We start from the raw sequence: 19,197 nt of genomic DNA on the forward strand, positions 1-19,197 counted from the left end.
TGGGGATCCAGTCACTGATGCAGGTTGTCCACCTATTGTCTTGTTTCTCAGGTTTTCTGAGGTCCTTCTGCAGAGCTGTTCTGCATATTTGGAGTTGTATGAGTGGTCAGAGGGTTATAGATGGTGAATCCTCTGGGGATGGTGTTTGTTTCTTGCATCTGCTTAAGCAGTGGATGTCGCTTTGCAGAATGGGTTCCTTCTTCATGTTGTGAAGTTTCCATTTTAAATGGCAAAATGCGATATGGAGATGTCCTATCTCCTAGAACTGGAAGGGACCTTGAAAGGTCATCGAGTCCAGCCCCTGCCTTCACTAGCAGGACCAAGTACTGATTTTTGCCCCAGATCCCTAAGTGGCCCCCTCAAGGATTGAACTCACAACCCTGGGTTTAGCAGGCCAATGCTCAAACCACTGAGCTATCCATTGTTGTTTGCAGTGTTGGTCCCAGGATATGAGGGGGGGAAGAAACCCTCCCACTGACCGCACATGCCTAGTTGTCACCCTGGAGCCCCTACGGGGTATCATCAAACAATTACAATGCATACTTGATGGGGACCATATCCTGAAATAAATCTTTTCTGAACCCCCTCTTCTGGCCTTCAAAAAAGCTCCCCAGCCTTGCCAAGCTCATAATCGAAAGCAAACTCCCCCACAGACCAGGACACCAAAGCAGCACCAGAATAACAGATTCTGCCAGAATAACAGATGCAAAACCTAGACATATCTCTACTGTACAAAGATCAGTGCTCCCCACAACACATCTTTCAAGATCCATGAGTCCTACACATACCTATCCCAACATGTGATGTACCTTGTCCAGTTCACCAAATGCCCCAACAACATCTATGTGCATGAAAACTGACAATCGCTATGCTCTGGAATGAACTCGGACAGAAAAATGATAAAAGAAAAACACACTTTTCACAAAGCGATCTCTCCATATCTGATGTCAGTCCTCATCCTCTAAGGAAGCCTGCACAACACCTTCAAAAGAGAAGCCTGGGATCTTAAATTCATAACTCTTCTGGACAGTAAAAATCATGGATTTAGCAGAGACACTGGTTTTATGGCTCATAACAAAAATTTTTAATGCACCCTACTGACTGCTACCCTTAATTGTCCCCTTCATTCTAAGTCAGGGGTGGCCAACCTGTGGCTCCAGAGCCACATGTGGCTTTTCAGAGGTTAATATGCGGCTCCTTGTATAGGTGCTGACTCCGGGGCTGGAGCTAGACACCAACTTTCCAATGTGCCGGGGAGTGCTCACTGCTCAACCCCCTGCTCTGCCCCAGGCCCTGCCCCCATTCCACCCCTTCTCCCAATGCCCCTCCCTCCTCCCGCCTATCCCCCAGAGTCTCCTGCGCATCCAAAACAGCTGATCACGGCAGGCGAGAGGCATCGGGGGAGAGAGGGGAGGCGCTGAGGGCTAGAGTGGGGGAGCTGGTGCAGGGCTGCTGACGTATTACTGTGGCTCTTCTGCAATGTACGTTGGTAAATTCTGGCTCCTCCTCAGGCTCAGGTTGGCCACCCCTGTTCTGAGTAGTCTCCTACAGCATGCATGAACCCTTTATGTTTAACAATCTATCCTACCTTATATTTAGCTGGGACATTCTGGTTACCTTCTCCAGACCTGAGGAAGAGCTCTGTATAGCTTGAAAACTTGTCCTTTCTACCAACAGAAGTGGGTCCAGTAAAAGATATCACCACTTGTAATTTTTTTGTCAGATTTCAGGTTGCTTTACAGACATTAGCAAATTAATCTTCACAATACGTTGGTGTTGTTCCTCATAAGGAACATGTGGAAGCTGAGAAAAAATGAAGTTGCTTTGTCTATTATTTGTATTGCCATAGCACCAAGAGGTTCCATTGAGGGATTGGTTTCCCCATTGTGCTAGGCACTATAGCAGGTTGAGTTACTTGTTCAGAATTATAGGTGGAGTGAGTCTGAACTGGGATTTAGATTCTGATGTTCTCTGTTCCCAATCCTGTGCTTAACCACATCTTTGTCTTGTATTTAGAAATAATACTTATGAAGTGTTAAAAATAAAGATAAATACCACTTTCATGAAAAATACAGCATGCTGCATCTTACATTTCAGGATGCATGTGTTGATTGCCTTTATTCTTAGCTGTACCAAGCAGTTATAGGTCTGATATAAACTGTGATGCATAGGGGAAAAACAACCTTCATAATTAATTATTTCCTTGTCTATGCAGTAGTTTCATGATTTTTAATCTTTTTGTTTAAAGTAGATAAATCACCAAACTGGGAAGATGATGGCTGGGGAGCCTGGGATGAAGCAGAAACACAAGAACCTGTAAGTCCATATGTATTCACTTTTATCACTAAGACTTGTCTTCTCTCAAAGAATCTTTTCTGTTGGTTTAATTTTTTGAGTAGCTTTCATGTGGCCAAGATGGCACTTGACTAATGACACTGTAAATGCTGCTATTTGTGTGTCCATAATTTTCTTTTTTAACTGAGGTTTTAAAGTTAATTGTACATTACTCACCGTGATAGTGGCATGCGCCCTCAGGTAATTTGGCCCTCGCGTGCCCACAAGTACTTCTGTTGCACTGCTCTGTATGTAGACTGAAAGTTCCATGTCAACCTTTCTCTACTTCCCTTGAGAGAACAGACGAACAATCCATTCTAGAGGGTGAGATACTAGGGCCATGTCTACACTTACTGGGGATTGACGCTCTTGCGATTGATGCAGTGGGGGTCGATTTAGTGGGTCCAGTAAAGACCAGCTAAATCAGGGGTTCTCAAACTGTGGGTCGGGACCCCTCGGGGTCACGAGGTTATTACATGAGGGGTCGCGAGCTGTCAGTCTCCACCCCAAACCCCGCTTTGCCTCCAGCATTTATGATGGTGTTAAATATATAAAAAAGTGTTTTTAATTTATAAGGGGGGTTGCACTCAGAGGCTTGCTATGTGAAAGGGGTCACCAGTACAAAAGTTTGAGAACCACTGAGCTAAATCAACCGCAGAGTGCTCTCCAGTCGACTCCAGTACTCCACCGGAATGAGAGGAGTAAGGTAAGTCGACGGGAGAGCGTCTCCTGTTTGGTTTGTTTGATTATTGGTTAATGGGAGATAATTTGCCACCTGTGGTTCACTCCTGCATGGGGGGCATCCACACGTGGGGGCTGCAGCTACATCAGCTAGTTGAGTTATTACTGAGGGTTAGCTAGAGGGAGGCAGAGCAGACAAAGACTTCAGAGTCGGGTGGCTCCTAGAACAACTCTGGAGCTGGGAGGGGATGGATGTTGCTGAGTAGGCAATGAAATTACGGTGAAACCTAGGAAGGGGAAATGAACAGAGGGCAGTGGGAGAGGAAGGGAGCTGAGCTGGTCAGAGATGACTTGATGGGGTGCATTCCTAATCTCTTCCTCCTTGGTGTACTCCTTGAAATGTTCTTCTTCTCTCCACTCACCAGCTTGCCCTCATGGCCTCAGTGCTCTGCTAGTAGCTTCCACTCAAATCCTACCTCGCCCTTAGGGATAAATGGGGGGCTGCTGACTCCAACATTAACCCTCCTTCTGTGGGCCTCATTCCTCCGCCCCCATTAACTTCCTTCTGGCTCACCAGCTTTGCCAGTGTCTTGATTTTCCTCATAATGCAGGGGGAGTGAGCGTGTAATCAGGTATCAGATTGTCTCTTCAGCTGCTGCTGATCACGATTGTAGCTATTGGGCCCCAACTTCCAGGTAGTATCTCATATTTGGGTACATCTAGACTGCGAAGAAAAACCACAGCACCGAGTCTCAGAGCCTGGGTCAGTTGACCCTCCCCACTCGCTGAGTTTCAGAGCTTGGGCTCCAGCCCAAGCACGAATGTCTACACTGCTACACCTCTACCTTGGTATAACACGACCCTATATAACACGAATTCGGATATAACGCGGTAAAGCAGTGCTCCGGGGGGGGGGCTGCACACTCCGGTGGATCAAGGCAAGTTCAATATAACACGATTTCACCTATAACATGGTAAGATTTTTTGGCTCCCGAGGACAGCGTTATATTGAGGTAGAGGTGTATTTTTTCACCCCGCAGCCCAAACCCCACAAGCAGTCAGTTGACCAACCCCTATGTCATGCAGCTGAGGCCAGGGAGCGGCACTATCTAGGGGCAAAAGAGGGAAAGATAAAAATAAAATACTTTCCAAAGGGGGTGTGTGTGTGTGTGTGTGTTTCTAAAGAGAGAGGGAGGGAAAACAGGAAACAGCCCCCAACCCTAAAACTATAATTCTCTTCTTCTGCTGTCCAGGGCTTGAATTTGAAAAGTTTTATGGGATTAAAAATAGCCTCAACCACACTAATGGTCTTTGGCTTTCTGTACAAAGGGTTTATTTTACACATGATAAACTTTCCTTGTCATTCTTTGTTCTAAGAGGAAGAATTAGTCAAAGTTCTTTCTTGGGTTTATTAAAAAGCTTTGTGGCCTTCTTGCAAGGGCTTGAAAAATGACTGCAACTTGCTACTGTTTAGTCATTCTGATAAGCGTGTGTGTGGGGGTGAGAGAGAGAGAAAGTAGAACACCTGGATAGATAGTAGTTTTGGCCCTAATTCTGCAACTAACTACAGGTGGCTCTTTATTGAAATTGATGACTCTTTGTAGCTGGACCGCTGCATGTGTCTGCAGTGTAAGTTGCAAGATCAGAGCTTTATTCTGTAGTTCTGGAAATTGCTTTCTTACTGGAGCAATGAATTTGGTTCTCTTGTCTCATCAAAGACAAGGCTAATCAGGTTGATGATGGGCAGCAAAGGGAGAAACCTCTTTCCTCATCTTAAATTCCTTTTGTTCCACATTCCTCATCGGTATAGATAAGTTTTAGAGGGCTTGCATGGTGTGCATATGCAATACAGATCAAACAGGTAATTGATTATGTACATATTTTGTCTAAATATACAGAATAAGTGAAGTCATTCATATTTGTCAGCCTGTCCACTGTCACTCCCTAAATGGTAGAGGAATTTACTAGCACTATTACAGTATATGGGGACATATGCAATGACATTCATACATGGAAGCTTCAGATGATTGACATTTTACAACTGGCTAGGTGCAAAGGCTAGCCATCAATAGGATGTGTAAATTACGGCAGTCTACCATCTGCTGGACTGACAAAGAATAAAGAGAGACAAAAAACTCCTACTGGAGTTGAGATCATAGAGCTTTAGTGTGAAAAGTTGCATGGCACTCACGGCTGTAGAATTAAATTACTTTTCTTCTAATATGCCTATTCACCATTTACACAATACAGAGATTTTGTAAATTTTCTCCATTCTTGTTGTCATTTAACAAAACTACCAATCTTCTGGTCACTCGGGTCTGTATTTGAGGATATCTGCTTTTTTTTTTTTTTCCTGAAAATTTTGAAACAATGCTGTTTTCTACTGGTTACATTAGAAAGTAATAAAAACACAAACGTATTCTGGGAGATCTGAACATCCTAAGTAGATGTAAATACAGTGAGTGTGTGTGATTAAAAGAAATCGAACAAGTCTTAACATCTAAAGACTGATATTACAAAAATTGGGGGGAAAACGTGAGATCTCATTCTAGACTGATTTTAATTTGACTGGGCTGGCTAACTTGGGGTGAGGGGGAACCTTTTCAAACAAATGTAAAACTTGATGCGTTCAAAAACATATGTTTCAGCTGCTCAAAAGTATATGAATGAGTACTGTTACAGTGTGTGCACTATTTTTAACACTGATTTTTTTGGCAGATGAGCAGTTTGTATGTGGCTTTTTGCATATCTGTATATTGCTATTTGCATTCCATCCCTTTGTTCTTCTAAACCACTTCCTTCCCAGCAGTTCCAAAAATATTATGTAGAAACAGTAACTTATTTTAAGCTTAAGGTTGGTAAAACAGCATATTTGTCTACACGGGAGTCCTAAGTCAAAGACTCACTTTGAAGTAGAGACTGAGGGAACAGAGCGTATATTTGACCTATCCTGCTTCTGTAAGGCAGGATGAAGAAGGAATTCATAAAAAGAACAGGAGTACTTGTGGCACCTTAGAGACTAACAAATTTATTAGAGCATAAGCTTTCGTGTGCTACAGCCCACTTCTTCGGATGCATATAGAGTGAAACATATATTGAGGAGATATATATACACACATACAGAGAGCATGAACAGGTGGAATTCATAGTAGTCAGTTATAAAATAGCATTGTAACTGGAGGATTGTATGCTTAATTTTTTCTGTAGGTCAAGCTCAATGCACATACCCAAGGCTCCCTGTATTCCTTTGTTTGCCCCCACCCAACTCCTTGTGTTCCATCCTCCCATCACCACCTATTTCAGGGGCTCCTTGCAACCCCTCCCGCACCCTCTCTCATGCTAGGGACTCTATGAATGCCATCATTCTCCCCTGATGCAATAGGCCCTTTGTATGCCCCCATTCTCTCTTCCCATGCCTGGGCTGCTGTGTGCTCACTTTTCTCCATACCATTCTTATTTTCTTTATCTTTCATGGTGTCAACATTTTAAAATTGTATTGGGAGTGTGGGCACAGCTAAAATCCCCCCCCCCTTGATAACTTTGACAAAAACAAAACAATTTTTATCTAAATTTTCCACAGAAAATTTTGACTTGCAGCAGAAATTTGAAAACTTAAAAATGTTGTCCAGAAACCGAAGACATTTGTTTTGGGGGCATTTGGTTTTTCAATTTTAAAAAAAAAATCTAAATTTTCCTCAGAAAGCACACACTGTTTATGGAAAACTTTGTTTAGTTGAAAATCTAGTTTTCTGTTAAAAACAGGTTGGATGGAAATTTTTTTGACTAGGCCTAATTCCCAGTTCTTACTGCCATTCCTGTGTGAAGCAGTACTATGTTTTCTACTTTTTGCAGGGTTGTGGTTTGGGAGTCGTTCTTCAACTGTAACATTTCTGGGTACATGTGGGGAACACTTTTTGGTGTTTCTCACATCTGAGTTTGGTTTCTGAAGCCCCATAGTCTGTAAAGGGACAGGGAGAGCAGGATTGTTGAGTGGCAATAACCTGAATTTAGTTCTTTGTAAGTAAATATATTTTTCAAACAGTGGTGTTACTTTGGGGAACAATCTTGGGGAAACTCCTTTCATGTTGAAAACTGACCACTTTGTCCTCTGTTCTCTGTCTCTCAACTGGTTTCTTGTCCATGATAGTGCTTTAACTCTCATCCCATGTCTGTTAAGTTCCTTAATTGCCTTTGGTGAGAGACAAGGATTTGAGAATCCAAATAGCCAACTAATTCTCCTTTATATGCTATTTTGTTAATGTGCTAAAAGAATTACTGTAAAGTAGATAAACCTCACTTACACTGCTCTGCAAATTTATACCATAGTTGAACTTGTGGCTGGGCATTGAGCACTAGACTAGTTCTGAGAGAGGGCAAGCAAGGCATATGTGTGGTTTTAAAAACCAACCAACCAACACCTTTGAAAATCATTGCCTACACTAACTAAAGCTTTGCACACAGGAAGAAGAAGAAGAAGAATCCACTTGCAAGACACAGACAAGTTACTGGCTTCAAGACTGTGTGTTATCCTTGTCACCAGCAAATGATCTGATGATAATAGCTCGTGAGCAGAAAGCTGTCTTTTTAGTGCGTAAGTATGTAATGCACATTTTTTACTTATGGCCCAGTACTTCAATTAGTGAACAATTGCAGTTCTTATCATAAATCCCTATTTTCAGGGATTTTAGTATGGTGGACTATTTTATGTAATATATGTGATGTATTAACTAGGCACAAGCAGATATGGCAAATCTGAAGTTTCAGCCTTCTCAGGTCCTTTGTTTTTTGTAAGTCTGAGTCATTTTAACAGGCATCATTTGATAATATATATACCATAACTAGCTTGTTATCTCTAGTTTTGCTTGCAGATTTACTATTAATTATGCTTTCTGGACAAAATCTCTGGGCTGTATGAATTTTGTGTTAAATTTGTTTTTTATGTTAGTGTTAATTTTTATGTTTTCTTGTGTTAAAGCTTTTTCTCTGGGAAAAATTAAGCTAAACTGACCTGAATACTTGGTGTTGTTTTTAAAGACTTTTTGCTTTGACTTAAAAACTATATCCATGCAGCAGAATGTGTATCGTTGTCAGTATGTTGGGATAATAACTTGTAACTAAATGCTGCAGAAACTGAGATTTCTGAAACTGGAATGATTGCATTTTCTTAAAGCCATCAGCCCATATTCGTTGTTCCCTGCAGAATCATGCATGTCAAAAACCGATTAGCTACTAATTTCACATAGTTAATGGAAAGGACAGAAATGCACAATGCCTGTAAGAACACCTTTCAGCTAATTGAAGTTTAACAGAGCTCCTACTGGTTCATACATAAGGAAGTTATCCTTTAGCTCACCTGGTGGATAGATAGCAGCTGCCTCTGAACCATTGGGTGGTAATTGTTCTAGTTTGTCAATTTTTAGGTGGCATATAAATAGCACATGATGTACTGTATTGTATCAAGTGCTGTGATTTTTACTCTCGGCTAACTCTATTTGGAAAACGTTTCTACTTGTAAAAACAATCTGTTAGAAAATAATGAAGTCTTTTGTGATTTCCAGTGTTACTATGAAGTGACTAAAGGAATTATGAAAATCCAGTGTTTAGAACTAGTGTAGATTTGTCCACTTTCCTCTGTGTTAACTCAGACTCTGGGGTTTTAATTTCATGGTGGATAACCATACCAGGTAATAGTATTTTGTACTTTCATAGATTGCACCTTTCATCTGAGGAGCTCACTGTTTGAAGTAAACCTTATAGCGCCAGTGAAATAGGTTGATGTTTTCATTTTTTAAAATATAAATCAGTCAATTGAGGAGCATAGAGAGGGGTTACATGATGTGCACAGGGTCTCACTACGTGGCAGAAGTGAGAAAAGAATCCATGAGTTGTGTTTCCCAGTCCCCTCCTCAGATCAGTAGAACATACTTCCTTCCTATGGTGAGAGGTTTTTTAAACTGGTTACTGACCTAAATGTGTTTATATTGAGGAATATTAGGAATAGAACTATGTTGTTTTTGCAAAATAACCTTTTAATATCTTATTCTTTATGGATAATGCCTTTTTTAATGTCAGCAAAATGGAAATATAGCGACAAGGGAAAGGAGGAAATGCAATATGCTGTTGGTTGGAGTGGCTCTCTGAATGTTGAAGAAGGGTAGGTATTGAATTCTTAGTTTATCTGATTAAATGTAACTTTTTAAACTATTACTAATTAGTACTCTGCTCTTTTTATCTTAAATGTACTTTGCGAATAGTTTGGAGAAAGGAAACTGACTAAATGATTTTAATCGCTGTTGATTGTTTATTCATTCCAACTTTAAGAATTCTGGGCTGGAGTAAGTTACATGGCTAAAAATAGTGCCCGAATGCAAAGCCACTACTTGTTATTGGGAGTGAGATTCCTGGGTGTGATTATATGGAAATTAGTGGGTGTACATATAATTATAATAAAAATAATTGTTCACAGATCTGGACTGTCACGAAACCGTTGTAATTCCTTAACCTAGCAAGACAATAAAACTGAACATCTACTGAGTAGAATTGAATTTTTCTTTGGGGTGTGTGAGAAACTTTATCCTGATGTGTTGGGGCTGCAGACCGAAGTAGTCTGTAAGGATCCCCTCCCCATATTCATACCATCACACCAATACTTAAAACACTCCAAGTTACAGGCATAGAGCATCACTCATATGATGCAAAGCCCTTCTTCCCCCAAGATGCTGTGGACATGTTGCATTTGTTGCCCTCCTAATTCTGATCTCGAAGGTCCATGGTAAGTGGCCTGAGTGCCTAAGCGACTTTTGAAAATGAGATTTGGGCTCCTAAGTGACTTTGGTGCCTTTGAAAATTTTACTTCAAGCCTAGCTTTTGGCTTTGGCTTCCATATATATCTTGGCTTTGGTTTCAATTAGTCATCCTAACCAAACTAGCCCCAGAGGATACAGAATTTCTTCATGCTTTCTCTTCTGCTGCCAAGAAATATTTCAGTTTCCCCCTTTCCTCACATAGCTCAGGTATTTTAGTAAACCATCTTAGGTTTACCTTCTTGAGTTGCTATTTCCCCCTCAATGCTCTTTCTAGGGGCTAGTCTACACTACCCGCCCGGATTGGCTGGTAGAAATCCATCTCTCGGGGATCGATTTATTGCGTCTCATCTAGACGGTTAAATCGATCCCCGAATCGACGCGCATACTCCCACCTCGTCGGGAGGAGTAAGCGCCGTCGACGGGGGAGCCGCAGCGGTCGATTTGCCACCGTCCTCACAGCGGGGTAAGTTGAATAGGATACGTCGAATTCAGCTACGCTATACGCATAGCTGAATTTGCGTATCTTAAATCGACCCCCCCCCCCCACACACACACACAGTGTAGACCTAGCCTAACACCTGCAGCTGTGTGTCACAGTAAAGCCTGGTCTACACTGGGGGAGGGGAGGATCGATCCAAGATATGCAACTTCAGCTACGAGAATAGCGTAGCTGAAGTCGACGTATCTTAGATCGACTTAGAATTACTTACTTCGCGTCCTCGCGGCGCGGGATCGACGGCCGCAGCTCCCCCGTCAACTTTGCTTCCGCCTCTCACCGAGCTGGAGTTCAGCAGTCGACGGGAGAGCGATCGGGATCGATTTATCACGTCTACACTACATGCGATAAATCGATCCCCGATAGATCGATCGCTACCCGCCGATCCGGCAGGTAGTGTAGACGTACCCTAAGAGTATGTGCAGTAATGTGGTTAAACAGGGAGCTGGAGATGTTGATTTTTATCAACCCATGTGAAATTTTGGGTAGGAGGCATGAACCTTGTTTAAAAACTCGCTACTGCCATATATCTGAGCTGAGTTATCTTTGATAAATATCACAATATGCATCTGGCTTTTCTTTGTTTCCTTCTCACTATTCAAATAACATGGCCTGTTTCACAGAGGCTATTCCTTTTTACATTAGTAGAATCCCTTTCAGTATGTTAGAGTCCCTGGAGGGAGGTATTTCTTTAGATGAGGTGTGATCACTACCTTTACTGCTCCAGTTAAGGGTTTGCGGGTGTTTCAAATAGGAGAGACTTCAAATTCTATAGCAGTGTAACCTAGCTATCTTATTGTAGCTACACATAGTGCTTAAAGACTGAAACACCCCAATATTTTCCTCAACTGGCAATACTCTCTGGTCACTAAGCTTTGCTTTTATATATGTGGTTTCACTCAATTCCTTAATCTTATAAGATTTAATTAATTTACAACTAAAGTCAAACTTGTATTTAGAATATCTTCAGCTTTTTTTAATTGCCAGCCTTAGTCACTTTCTTGTTCTTATGGGAATAGAGCTGACGTGTTATGCCTGCAGAAACTGTTGTTTCAGATGGAATTTACACTTCGAATGTCATTGCAAATGTCACCTAGGGCTGATATGCTATCTGTTTCCTAGAACCTTTTCACTTGTACTAAATGTTTCCGTAATAAATGTAAAACTTTATCTAATGGTGGAAATAAAATCTATGTCTGTATATTGGAAAACGAGTAACCAAAGTGTGTATTTCTTGCCATTTATTTGTCTCAAGGAAACCTTGACTGTTGTCTGCTTTCCCCTGCCCAAATTGTGTGTGCATGTCTTGGAAAACTCTCTTCTATTTGTGGTGCTCATTATTCTTATACAGTAAATGCTTGCTAATTACACTGACTGGGGAGACCCATTGCAGCCTAAGGAATTTTTGCAAGTTACTAAATTAACAAACACCATGAAAAGGGAGAGTTCTGCATCAGAGTGTACTTTCTTAATTTGTTTTTGACAACAGTAGTTTAGTTTTAATAATTTGATTCTACTTAGTATATTACTAAAAGCATCCTAGTAATTTTGCAAACATAGTGAAGCTTTTGCCTCTGTAGAGCACTGTACTGTTAAATCTTTGCTAAGGAGTGAGGTGAAACCCAATGGCTCTTTGTTAGGCGGATCAGGCCTATGATGATCAAGTTGAAAATTAGCAAGGTTCTCCTGTATTTACCTTTCATTTAACCCCTATCAACTTTAGCAGCAGAGATCCTATATGTTTTTATAATTGTATATTTCTCTTGAACATTTTTTTACTTAATACATCATTATTCTTTATAGAGCATTTCATTTTTTCTTTAAAATGGGAAATGTGGTATATGAGCACAGCAACTTGCTATTTTATTCTGCACTATTTTTTTCTGATAAAGTCAAATTACTTTTCAAAACCTGTTTTGTATATCCTCAGTCTGCTTTTCTCAAAAGTCCGTTTATTCTTCTTCAGAACCCTTGTCATAGCACTCACAATCATTTTAGATACAATCATGTAATTTATGGATCCTAAATCCAGATTAGCTCCTGATACTGTTGCTTACTATGAAAACTATATAAAACAGTTCTGTGCCACTTCAACTGTTACAGTTAAGATCCTAGCTCTCATTTGACTCTAAAATCTTTATGATCCTTAACCTGTTTTTAGTGGTCAGTTGAAAACTAAAGATAACATGTTCTTGCCTTCAATTTTCAGTCAACAGCGTCCGATTTCTCATTTGTTGTTCATGCTTATTTGAGCACTCGTAGATGGATTTCCTGCATTCTGCACTTAATGGTCTGGTCTACCTTTTCTGTAGTGTACATCATTGTTACCTTGACTGCAAAGTGACTCGTTAGTCTTTGCCTTTTAGTAGTGATGTACAGAAAGCATTTACTGCATTAGTTTATAGCCTCTTTTTTTTTTTTTTTCAATTTTTAATCTTTTTTCTTTTTTTTTTTTTTTTTTTTACTATGGCTCTCGTCTATCATAAAATTTTCAAACTCCTAAAACAGTTTCTGTTGATGTTTCTGTTCCTGTAGCATTCTACATTTCTAATACGTTTTTTCCATGCATTGTTGTTCTATCTGCACCAATAGTATGTTAATCTTAAAAATCTTCCTGTGGACTGCTATATAGCATAAATAATACATAATTTTGAAAAAAACAGAAATTAGGATTTTTTTCTTTCAGGATCTTTGAATAGAAAGTACAGTATATATGATTTATAAAAAGCCCCAGCAACACACACACACTCTCTCTCTCTCTCTCTCTCTCTCTCTCTCTTTTAACCCACAACATAATATATAATTTTACAGATATGGTTGTATTAGTATTTTGCATAATATTTTTACCTCATTATGTAATCATTTTTGAATCTTAATAAATTTTAAAAATATATATTAAAATTATTAAAATATTTTAATAAGACTGGCAAGATCTGCTGGGTCATATAGAACTATAGCAGTATATAATTTTAAACTGTTTGGCATGAGATGCTTCATATTTTTATTTTCTGTTTCCAGTGAATGTGTAAGTAGCGCATTGTGCATTCCACTGGCAAGCCAAAAGAGGTAAGAATAGACTCGTTAGCAATTAAAGCTTCTGCTTTCAGATAAATGCATGCTAATCCTTTTAAAGTCAATGGAATTTGAATGTGTATATTTGAGAGGAAAATCAGTTTTTTCACTTTAATTTGTTTTATTTTTTTATGGGACAGGAGCTCCACAGGCCGTCCTGACTGGACCTGCATCGTGGTAGGTTTTACCTCTGGCTACGTCCGTTTCTACACTGAGGTGAGTCTTCTTTCAGCACCGTTCAGCTGCAAAGTAGTGATATATTGCTGTAACTTGTAAACTTTTATTTCTGTAGACTATACTGTAAGCCTTTCCTAAGCAAAGGTGAATTAGTGAATAAATATTCATGTTAATTAGTCTTTCTTTCTTAGACTGGAGTCCTACTTCTTGCACAGCTCTTAAATGAAGATCCTGTCCTGCAGCTTAAATGCAGAACCTATGAGGTTCCACGGCATCCTGGAGTCACAGAACAGGTGGTGTAGCAGGCTATTTCAAAAGTAAAATAGTATTGTTTCAGGTTGTGGCATGTTTCTTTCCTACATGAATCCACTCGTGTGTTGTTAGCGGTTTTTGACAGGTGGAAGATTGACCTGAGCAAGAGATTAGGGATAAATCATTCTAGAAGAATCCTCAAACCAGCTAAATCATAAAGACATAGACAGGAAAGCAGCATTTCGTTCCACTTATTTTTGAGGAGTATATTTAGCCCCAAAGCTAATTGATTAGTCTCATTATAGCTGGTATGGCAACACCCATTTTGTGTGTGTGTGTGTCTTCCTACTGTATTTTCCACTGCATGTATCCGATGAAGTGAGTTTTAGCCCACCAAAGCTTATGCCCAAATAAATTTGTTAGTCTCTAACATGCCACAAGTACTCCTCATTCTTTTTATTGAATTACTATATCATTCATGTAAAAGAGGGCTTCATTTGTTGCTTGGGTTTTCCTTTTATGTGTGCAAAATATAGTAGTAGTAGTATGCTTGTGGATTTTCAAGGGGAATATGCAGCTTGGCAGGTTCCAAGAATTGCACAATGCTCTAGCAGATGACTTAATATTCTTTTATCTCTCGGTAAGATTACTCTGGAGACAGCTGAAAGGTAAAAAATACCTCCAAGGAAAAAAGACTATTTTGAAGGTAGTCATAGGAATCTGCATTTCATTGTGCCGTTTCCTGTACAGGGACTCTTGTAGAACATTGTTCAACTTCGTAGAAGAGCCCACCATTCTGCACTTTTTGCTGAATTAGAGTTTGGCATGCAAAAAACTAGGAAGCATTAGAAAGTTTGTTATCTTTATACAAGTGTTCATCTCTGATGACAGTATAGCATGACGTGGACCCAATTTTGAATGATGGAGGTTTTAACAAGACATCTAAATCTTGCAGATGGACATTTGGGTGTATAAAACAGGCCTAAGTGCCAATTTAGATCCTAATCCAGATACAGGATGTGGGCCACAAATCCTTTGATATTTGCACCCTAGATAAACCCATACCAAGGCAGCCTTTACAAATTGCAACAACTTGTACGTTCTCTCCTTAAACCGTTAAAATATAAATAGATGAGAGGCATGAAGTTCCATGAAAGCAGACAACATGTAGACAGTAAATACAGAATTGAGTCTGTATTTGAATAATAGTTAATGGTATGCTGAGATGTCGGATAGTTCTTTAAACTTCTTCTCTTTGTCTCTGCATGATATTCCATTGTGTGGAGTCTGTTAGAAATTAACTGTTCAGACAAAATACTTGTTACCTTGCATTATTTACAAAGCTTTCCTTCAGAGAGCAGAAGAGCTAAGTTGATGTGATGATGGTGAAAGTGATTTGTCTCCTTTACCTCATTGTTTTTAATAAAGAATGAAGAACTGAGTATCCTGTATCCAGCAGCAGTTGTGACTATTGATGGTTTCAGCCTCTTTCAGTCCCTTCGTGCTTGTCGTAATCAGGTAGCAAGAGGTACGTCTCTGAGAGAAGCTGTCTATTGCTGTGACTACAGTAGTACTTGTACAGGCAGTCCTCAACTTTACGACGAACGGCACTTACGACGTTTCTGAATTGACACCCTAATTCAACTTACGACAATTGGTTTCGACTTTACAGTGCTCTGTCCCGCAATGGAGTGGATTGCGGTTCCGAGTTACGACGTTTCGACTTATGACGCAATTTTCAGGAACCAATTGTGTCGTAAGTCCAAAGACTGCCTATACTTACAGAAGTCTGTCTGTTACATTGTATGTTAATACAAAATCATCTAAAATTCATGTTAATTGTATCAGACTGCAGTAGAAGCCAATATGGTTTGTCAGTTTTATATAGCTTATAGTTATGTGAAGGAAAATATTTTTGAGAAATACACTTCCTCAGAACACAGCTTGCTTGAGGATGTTGACTGGAGAAGATTTGACTTGCTAGTACACAGCCATCTTAGATGCGCCTTATCAATGTCTAGAGGGGTCAGCACAGTGATCACTTAGTGATTTTTTCCTTTTAGGAAAGGTTTTGAGAAGAACTTAGTTGAGTATTTTTCCTTTTAGGAAAGGTTTTGAGAAGTGCTGACATCATAACAGTGATTCTGCTGTGGGCAGATGCTCTTCATATTTTAATGGTTGATATCCTTACACTTTAAGCTATGAAAAACCCTGAAGGCTGTTTTAGCTCTTTCTGTGAAGGAAAAATGCTTACTCCTTTCAATCTTTTTGACAGCCTGCCCTGCTGCTTACCTTGATTTCTTTTATTGTTAATTCTTGGGATGCTGGCTAATCCAAGTGTGCTGCACCTTGGGAACTGGTCAGTTTCCTGGGGTTAAGGGAGAACCATCAAATAATGGAGTGCTGCGTGGAGGGAGGGTTTCTCACTGCTGGGAGATGGGCTTAATCAAAAGCTTGCACTGGGTCCTGATTTTGCCTCTTACTGTGCTCCAACTCTCTGTTGCCTGTTCTCAATCTCTACCTTCCACCAGGAACCAGTGACAGGGAAATAGGCACATTGCTAGGCCAGGAGTAAAGAGGAACCATAATGGAGCTGCCAGCATGGGAGCATCAGGAATTGGCCAACAGCGCTGTTAGGTTAAGGCTGGCACTGTGCTAGGAAGGGGCTGATTCCTCTGGGGCTCAGGAGAGGAGAGTATTTCCATGCAGGGCAAGGAAGAGTGAAGGCTCCCATCCCCTCAGCTAAGAACCAAGAGAGTCATTGAACAAGGTCAGGCGCCAATTCAGGCAGTCGCTCTAATGGCCCCACAGACACCCCTTGAGACCTTTGTGCAGAACTACACTGAGGACTAGTGTTCCTTTTTATACTGTGTCCCACCAGCCAAGGCAGAGACCCTAATTCTATCTATAGCCTCTCCCTACCACCAAAGCATAGCCTTTCTGTTACTGTCTGAGAAATTATCACTGTTCACAAATGAGAGCAATTAGATCTAGCCGCACTTTAATGCTTGCAATAAAAGCACTCCAGTATCTTTCACATGCTAATCCCTTGCATATGCATTGTCCTAAATTTGCAGACAGGTTGAGATGAGAACATTGCTAGCAACTCAAGTATAACTAAAGCATACTGTCGCATATCCTGTGAATGTGGATCTTTGTAGAACCTGCTTACTTATGTTTTGCACAAGACTGTCTCCTGTAATGACACTCACTACCAGGAGAAGGACCAATATTGTTCTGGAACTGATACAGAAACCATTTATTAAACCATAAATAACTGATAAGATAAACAAATTATCTCCATTAATTTATTTTGGTCTTTACAAATATAGCTGGATGTTGTGAACGAAATTTTGTCCAGCTAAATTTTAGTAAGTGTCTTAATTTCAGCAAAATGGAAAAAATGTTCATATTCTAATTTTGCGCAGCATGTCCTTAAATGTATTGTACAAAAAAGTCTGACAATGCTTCTATGAAAACCTGTAGGTAAAGTTATTGTATGTAATGTCTTATTAATCACAATACTAAATGATTTTCCACTGGCATTTCCCTTAGTGTTCACTCTGTTGTTACTGACCATATAAAGCATTATAGCATGAGCTGACATGACAAAATATTTGTTTAAGAAATCTAATGAACTAATAGCTTTTTACTTATGTCTCAATTTTTATAACATTGGCAGCTGCAGCATCTGGCAATGAGAACATACAACCCCCACCATTAGCCTATAAGAAGTGGGGTTTGCAGGATGTGGACTCCATAGTTGACCATGCCAGTGTGGGTAAGCATTACCATTTATCTTCAAACATTCAACTGGATGAAACCTGTTTTGTCAGTGCTGTAAGACTAAAGGATTACCATGCACGTTGGAGTATTGATCTATGGTAACATTTGGATGGAAACGCATAGAGCTTAGCTGAAGAAGGTTAAAGGATGAGCTTAAGAGCATCAGAAGGCTTTGATTCTCCCATTAGAAGGGATGAGGAAATAGTGGCTGTGAATGGTCTCTGTTCTTCCTGTCTCTTTTGGAAGGGGGCAGCGTAATACTGAGTTTGAGTGAGCCTGGGTCAGACTCAGTGTCCTCCTGTGTGGTGGATTAAAGGACTGTCTGGCAGGAAGGATAAAGACCAGTGCAGACCTTGCCTGCAGCAGAGGGAGCAGGACACTTAAAGATTCAGATGACTTATTTCCAGAGGTGACATGACATAGGCCTATATTCTCTTTCCACACTATAACTCTGGGGATATGAGGATGTTTGCTTGTCTCCAGGCAGACAGACAGACACAGGCAGATAGTTGAGGGAGACGGACCAGGCCCCCTCTGCTTGCCTTTGGAGAAAGGAAGGAGAGAGGTGGGCTCTCAAAAAATAAAAATGGAAACCTTTAAAATTAAAACAAATTGCAAGTAGGTTTTTGTTGTTGCATCTACTGGGTTTGTTTGAAATAAAAATGGTCAGTTGATTTCAAATCTTGGTATGTGGCTTCCTTACTAAAATGTATAATCAGTTTTAGATATCGAATAATTCAGCTATATATAGTGTGTAAGAACCAGATGTGAATGAAGTCGGAGCTTGTATTTTTCTAGAGTTATGACTTTTCAGCCAAGGATGCATGAGTAGACTTAGAATTCAAGAGTCTGAAATACCCATTTATATTGAGTTTACATGACTTTTAAGTATTATTTTTTTTTTTTTCTGTATTAGGTCTCATGACTCTGTCTCCTTTTGATCAAATGAAGACTGCCTCCAATATAGGTGGTTATAATGCAGCTATAAAGAATAGTCCACCTACTATGTCTCAGTACATTACTGTGGGCTCCAATCCTTTCACTGGTTTCTTTTATGCCCTGGAGGTATGTATGTATTATGAAATGGGCGTGATAAAAGAATCCTTTTGTCCCAAGTGGCAGATGAGAGAATTAATATCCTTTTCTTTTTCATATTTAAAAAAAAGGCTATTTTTGAAGAATACTTCATTTACCTCAGTTTGTACAGGTTTTTTTCCTTCAGTCTTCAGAATTTACCTATAATTGGGAAAAATCCCTTTGGGTTAGAATGGTTTCTTTGTGAAATGTGCTCCAGATTCCTGCCATCCAAGACCTCTAACTTTTAAAAAATCTTAAATAAAAAATAAATAAATTTAATATAGAAACTTTTTTTTTGAATATTAATTTTGTTAGTTGAGACTTTGTCTTCCACTAACTACTCTTTCATGGTTAAGGAAATAAACTTAAAAATAATTTATAAACATGTCATAATCCAATTTTCAAATTCTTTTGGATTCTGGAGGTACTTGGCCTTTTACCCTGTTATATCGAGGCACTGGGAGTGTACTGTAGCCTGATTTCCTCTTGCCCCAGTTTGTTTTTTACTTTATTTGT

The 19,197-nt window shown here is 39.8% G+C and overlaps 1 protein-coding gene across 2 annotated transcripts in view; it reads left to right on the forward strand.

Annotated features, from left to right (window-relative positions):
- RAB3GAP2 (RAB3 GTPase activating non-catalytic protein subunit 2) overlaps positions 1-19,197 on the forward strand; it is a 79,922-nt gene that overhangs the window by 17,862 nt on the left and 42,863 nt on the right. Inside the window, exons 2-10 of one of the 2 annotated variants that reach the window (XM_024205969.2) lie at positions 2,249-2,316; positions 7,477-7,606; positions 9,088-9,169; positions 13,336-13,383; positions 13,530-13,605; positions 13,758-13,859; positions 15,247-15,346; positions 17,501-17,599; positions 18,521-18,669. In XM_024205969.2, the coding sequence (XP_024061737.1) occupies positions 2,249-2,316; positions 7,477-7,606; positions 9,088-9,169; positions 13,336-13,383; positions 13,530-13,605; positions 13,758-13,859; positions 15,247-15,346; positions 17,501-17,599; positions 18,521-18,669 (854 nt within the window). Of the gene's footprint in view, positions 1-2,247; positions 2,321-7,476; positions 7,607-9,087; positions 9,170-13,335; positions 13,384-13,529; positions 13,606-13,757; positions 13,860-15,246; positions 15,347-17,500; positions 17,600-18,520; positions 18,670-19,197 lie in introns of those variants that run through there. The other variant, XM_024205971.1, reaches the window with a different exon arrangement.

This window comes from Terrapene carolina, unplaced genomic scaffold (assembly GCF_002925995.2).
Source record: "Terrapene carolina triunguis isolate 2854851 unplaced genomic scaffold, T_m_triunguis-2.0 Scaffold262, whole genome shotgun sequence".
NCBI classification, from domain to species: Eukaryota; Metazoa; Chordata; order Testudines; family Emydidae; genus Terrapene; species Terrapene triunguis.